Source organism: Typha angustifolia, chromosome 11 (genome assembly GCF_048772165.1).
Source record: "Typha angustifolia cultivar Huaian chromosome 11, ASM4877216v1, whole genome shotgun sequence".
Lineage (NCBI taxonomy): Eukaryota > Viridiplantae > Streptophyta > Magnoliopsida > Poales > Typhaceae > Typha > Typha angustifolia.
Window position 1 is genome coordinate 11,876,885 of NC_133249.1, and position 5,555 is coordinate 11,882,439.

Sequence of the window (5,555 nt, forward strand, 5' to 3'; positions counted from 1 at the left end):
CCTCCTACGAGTTCTCTCTAACTATCTAAAGATATATGGCTTCTCTCATGATTTTGTCAAGCTTGGATTTCCATACCCTATCAATAATTGCCTTATCTATTGAGATTAAATATGGATCATATGGTTTCTTCTCACCCTCAAGAGAAAGAAGACATGTATTTTGGCAACTGATCCTTCTAGGATCCAAAGCTTCTACCTTCATATTTATGGTTGATAAATTTCATCGGAAGCTTGTGAGGTAGAAAACTACCCACTTATTCCATGCTAGGTGCGATGCCTCACCTAAATCAAGCTAGTCCCTAGCTCTATATTCAGCTATTTCATGTCTACTGTGTTTTTTTCCCTAAGAATCTCCTTGCTAACCTAGAAAGACTGATGCACAATTTATGGTGAGGCCTTATCAGCGATAAGCACCAGTACTACCTAAAAAGTTGGAACCCAGGATGAACTAGGAGTTAGGAATATCTCTCTTGCCAACAAGCATTTAGTCTTGAAGCTAGGATGTCGCATCTGTAAACTCCATGGTTGCTCTTTTGCTCGAGTCATCAAGGTAAAATATTTTCCTCACAACACCTTCTAGCAAAGCCGATCCCTCTTCTAGATCCCCCCGGTTTTGGAGATCCATCATGTAAGCAAGGGATATGCTAAGGGGCACTAGGTCAATGGTTAGAGATGGTGCTACCATTTCCATTTAAATGACCCTTAGCTTTCAATGTTCAAACCTCTTGGATCTTAGGATTCTTGGTAGTGTCACTCAAATTAGGCACTTTATGAATGTTGCATCCGCAGAATGAAACGAAACCGCACAGACACCATCTTCCTTTATGAGATTGTTGTTACAATTCGCAAGATGAAGTAAGTCTCAGAGTAAATAAAATATAGAAGTACAAAAAGTGAAAGAGATTTTAATAAGTTAGAGAATACAAGCTTTCTTTGTAAAGCTCTTATTTCTATTTTAATTCACCAATTTTAGATCCTTTTCTACAAGTAAGGTTTCAAATCTTTATATAGGCCAAAGGAAACTTAGCTACAAAGATTCTTAGATATCTTTAATAAATATTTAGAAAGCTAAGGATAAAAACAGTGATCCTAAATATCTCATGACAAAATCATGAGAGAAGCTAACAAAAACGGGTATCACTTATTAATTTAACAATATAGCAACGAATAAGTATCAGTCTTACCTATTAACCGTAGTGTCATTTGAGTCTAGATTTGCTACGACATCTCTTAACCTTTTGGACATTCTTGGCACTTTGATTTCGATCAAAATTTCAATGAGGCGTCATAATATACTGGACTTACTAATTGTGAAGAGGGTATCTCCTCCTCTAACTTGACCCTGCACAAGCTTTGGAAGTAGGTTCCGGTCAGTTGCCTCAGCTTGATGCCTAGAGTTAATACTTTCATCTTGTGCTTCTTAGTTGGAGCCCTCCTAGTTCAAGTTGCCATGAATTATCACCTCCATCGCGAATTTTCATAGCAAGCTTGGGCACAAGCAGGACCCAAATCCTCCTACCTCGATGTCTTGAGGTTAATTTGAACTCGCATTTGCCTTCACATAAGACATCTCATGTCATGGGGATTGCACAGGTGGAATTGGACTACCAAAGCGATTACACTTCAAAGCCCACAGTTTTATTACTCTATATCTTTGAACTACTGTGACAGCGTCGTCTAAGGGGAGACACTCGTCCCAATCGCATGGTATGAAGTATGAACAAGGTACCAAAGCACTGTTGCTAGATTTTTCAGTGACGGTCTCACTGTTGTCAAAGTTGTCAATGACCCTAATTTGTATGCCATTGGATGATGGATTGCTTTGTTTTCTTCATGAATAGGATAAGCAACACCCTCCCCCGTGATCTAACGAGTCTTATCTATCAAGAATGACTACATAGTGAATGGATTGATCCACTATCCGATTAGCAATATACCTGCTTTATTGAATGAAGCGTCTATGGAGAGCCGACAAAGGTGTTATATTATCTATGACAAAATTGAGATTTAAGATGCAAAGTAATTAAGTAGCATTTGCATCACGAAAACCTTTACTATATCTTTTATTAGTACAGGACCACTTAAGCTCTGAGACGAGAGACAGAACTTCTTTTGAGAAGATTCCTTTTGGGGCAGCCCACCTCGTCAAATTGTGATTCCTGTCCTTTACTCACACTGCTTTTCTCGTTTCCTTCAATTAATATAGAGAAAGTAGCAAGGGTCGAAAAAAAATATATTGTAAATTGAAAAGGGTCAAATTAAAAAAAAATATATTCCCTTATTATTATTTAACACTCAGGAGACATTGTGATCATTTCTAATCGTTTTGTTTAGAACAATAAAGTGGTGCCTAAAAACCTAATCTATCCTATATTTAATGTAGTTGAAAGAGACTACCAGAACCGCGCAGAGGATCCCCCACCTTCTTTTATTTATGCTTTCTTTGTTGACTATTGCCCCCCTTTATCCCCTTTGGCTCCATTGGTAGAGGAATTTAAAAAAAAAACGAATATAATTTTGAAACTTATTTTTCACTTTTTAATTTTAAACTAAACAGAAGAAATTAAATATCATCTTTTATATATATATATTATTATTATTATTATTCATGAGCTCGAATGCTAGATATGGGATGAACAAAGAACCAACCCTCTTTAGATACAGAGATATTTTAGATCATACTGAACTTTTAACTATGTAGTATAGACTTCAAGCTATATACGTTTCTGAATAATTATTTTAAATTAAACTATTTTTCTAAACTAATCGTACTGTTGAGCTATCAATCGAATCGAGCCAAACCGATCAAACCACTGACTACTAAACAAACACATTACCTGCTTAGTTAGGAGCAAAGTATCTTTGTTCATCTTTTTTTTATATGGAAGTTTTTGTCTCAATCCTAAAATAATTTTTCTTGTGATGGTTGGTTACAAATATGATTGGAGGAGACATGCGTGACATCATACATCATGCATGCTCACATGGGAAATAGAATGATGCTCTGCCACGGTTAGGCATGTGTCGTGCTCAATCTCTTTCCTATTTGACATCATGTAGACACTCGAGGGACATACAACCTTTTTAGGGCTTATTTGGTTATAGGAAGTGAAACCAAAAGCAGCAGTATATTTTAGCGTTTTCCGACTAAACTAGCTCTGTTTCTCAACTTTTTTTTACTAAAATAGATCACAAGTAGGATGGTTTTACTGTAGCAGTCCGATAAACGATCTCAATAATTTTTTACCAAAACATATCACACCTTAAATTTGATACCGAAAATAGGATGATTTCACTGTAGCAGCCAAATAAACGACAAGATTAGTGATGTATATATCAAAAGGCACTTTCTCATTTTAGATAAGATATTGATACATTCAACAGCTATAGCTATAGTAAAATAGATCTAGTTTGATATTATGGTGAGGTCAAAATGCTGAATTTTGACTAATTTTCTCTTCGAGCCATTAAATTAGTTTATTATCTCTAAAAAATAATAATTTTTAAAGGCATAGTGAAATAAAATAAAATGTAGAAGGGTTAAAGTGGTATCGTCCAAACAACTTCATGACGTAAAATGTATTGTCCTTTACTAAAAGGTTGAAAGAAAGAAATCATTGTCAGAATGGATCATCATAAGCTATATGCCAAATCCACACTCATCTTAATTCTTGCAACTCTTTTTTTTTTTTCTTTTTAGTTTTTTTGGAAGGAAAATTCTGCAACTTTAGTATATAGCTTTTATAATCAACAACCTCATACTGTGATACTCTACCACTACTACTGATCAAGGGCGTTAGGTCCGGAGCAATAGTTAAGCACCGGATTCCAGATCCACTGCACCAAGAACTTACTCCCGCCGACCCCATTAACATTGTATGCGGCCCCGCTCTCACCGTCCACCAGCAGCTGCCCCGTGTACGCCCCTCCGCCGCCGGTCCCGTAGATCCCCTCGCATAGATCGGCGATCTCCGTCGGGAAGCACGGGTCGCCGCCGGCGTACCACGCGTTGACCAGCGGGTTCGAGGACACCTCCGCCAGCTCGTGGGCGATGACGCTGATCATCCCGTCGACGCCGACGTCGCCGTTCGGCGGCCGCTCGGCCCGGTGCGCCGCGCCGGGGATGTAGTCGGGTATTTTGAATGGGTAGGCGCACACCTCGGTGCACCGCCCGTCCGAGTTGCCCGCCCAGGCGTACGGTAGCGTGTAGCCTACGATGGATGGGAAGGTGAAGTAGTGGAACCCACATACCTGCGATGTCATAGTCATGGATGATATATTTACATTTTTAAAAATGTACGTGTAATGATGTAAAGTTGGGAAAATAACACTTTCACACCAAATATTTTCACGAATTTAAGATTAGTTGATATTTTCGGTAATCCATTAAAAGGAGTATTAAAATCGAAGTAGTATCCATTCCTAAACCTAAAAACCTTCGGTATTTTTAGTGTGTTTTATAATAACTTTGAAATGCAGGGATTCAAACATGAATACTGAAACGATAAGGAGGTAATCGTAAATTGTTGAGAATGGAGAGTGTGGAATATTAATTTTCCTACAAAATCAGAGCTAAATGGGGAGGAGGATTTTTGGGAATCGGACCTGGCCGCAGAAGTCCTCCACAGTGATCTCGGGTGAGGTGAGGACGAGGTAGAGGGCGCCGTTGGGGTTGATCGGGAGGGGCTTCTTCGACGCGGTGACGGCGTCGCGGATGACGGACTGGATGGTGAGGCGGGTGAGGGAGGAGCCGTGGGAGAGGCGGCGGTCGGACTTCTCGGCGCCGAGGAGAACGGTGCCTGAGACGTTGGCTCCGGTCTGGTCGGTGTAGAGGCGAACGGTGCGCCACCATGAGGAGACAGAGGGTTTAGGGATTTGGCCGGAGAGGTGCGGAGGAGGGGAGATGGAGCGGAGGAAGGAGCGTATAATGTGCTTCTGGGAAGGGGACCAGCGGCCGTACCAGATCGGGTGGACAGTGATGCTGGCGGTGAGGACGGGTCCCATGTGGTACCGGAGGTGCACGAACTCCGAGGAGCCCTCGTACTTCTCGGAGGTGTTGAGCGCCGTGCTGGGCCAGGGGCGCCATGATTGGACCACCGGGGTTAGTAGGAGGAGGAGGAGGAGAGGCGGAGAGGAGAACCAAAGAAGCGATGGCTGCATTCTTGCTTGCGGTGGGGAGTGCAGAAAGCAGCAGCAGAGTGGAGATAGGAACAAGAGTTGGGGAATGGGTTTATGGGGTTTTAAAGTTTTATTTTAAATTTGGAGAGAGAGAGAGAGAGAGAGAGAGAGAGAGAGAGAGAGAGGACATGAGAGAGGGAGAGAGAGAAGTAGTGGAAGAAGCGCGCCATGGAAACTGCGAAGGGAGGGGGGGGAGAATGGTGGATGACAGGCAGGATCGTTATTGTCTACTTGTCAGAGTGGGCCCGACTTGCCCCCGAGGAGTAGGCTTTCTTGTCGCTCTATTAGACTATAAGCCTTCGTTTGCATATTGCCTTTCGCTGCTATTATCAACTTCAGCTGCAAGATTCTTCTGAGCATTTGTAAATATTTTTCCG

The 5,555-nt window shown here is 41.4% G+C and overlaps 1 protein-coding gene across 1 annotated transcript; it reads right to left on the reverse strand.

Annotated features, from left to right (window-relative positions):
• Positions 1-3,568: 3,568 nt before the first annotated feature.
• Positions 3,569-5,352, reverse strand: LOC140770396 (protein EXORDIUM-like 3). Its single transcript, XM_073111583.1, has 2 exons — positions 4,606-5,352; positions 3,569-4,251 (listed from the first exon to the last, which is right to left on the reverse strand). The coding sequence occupies exons 1-2, from the start codon at positions 5,158-5,160 to the stop codon at positions 3,781-3,783; spliced, it is 1,026 nt and encodes a 341-aa protein (XP_072967684.1). The 5' UTR covers positions 5,161-5,352; the 3' UTR covers positions 3,569-3,780.
• Positions 5,353-5,555: the final 203 nt, after the last annotated feature.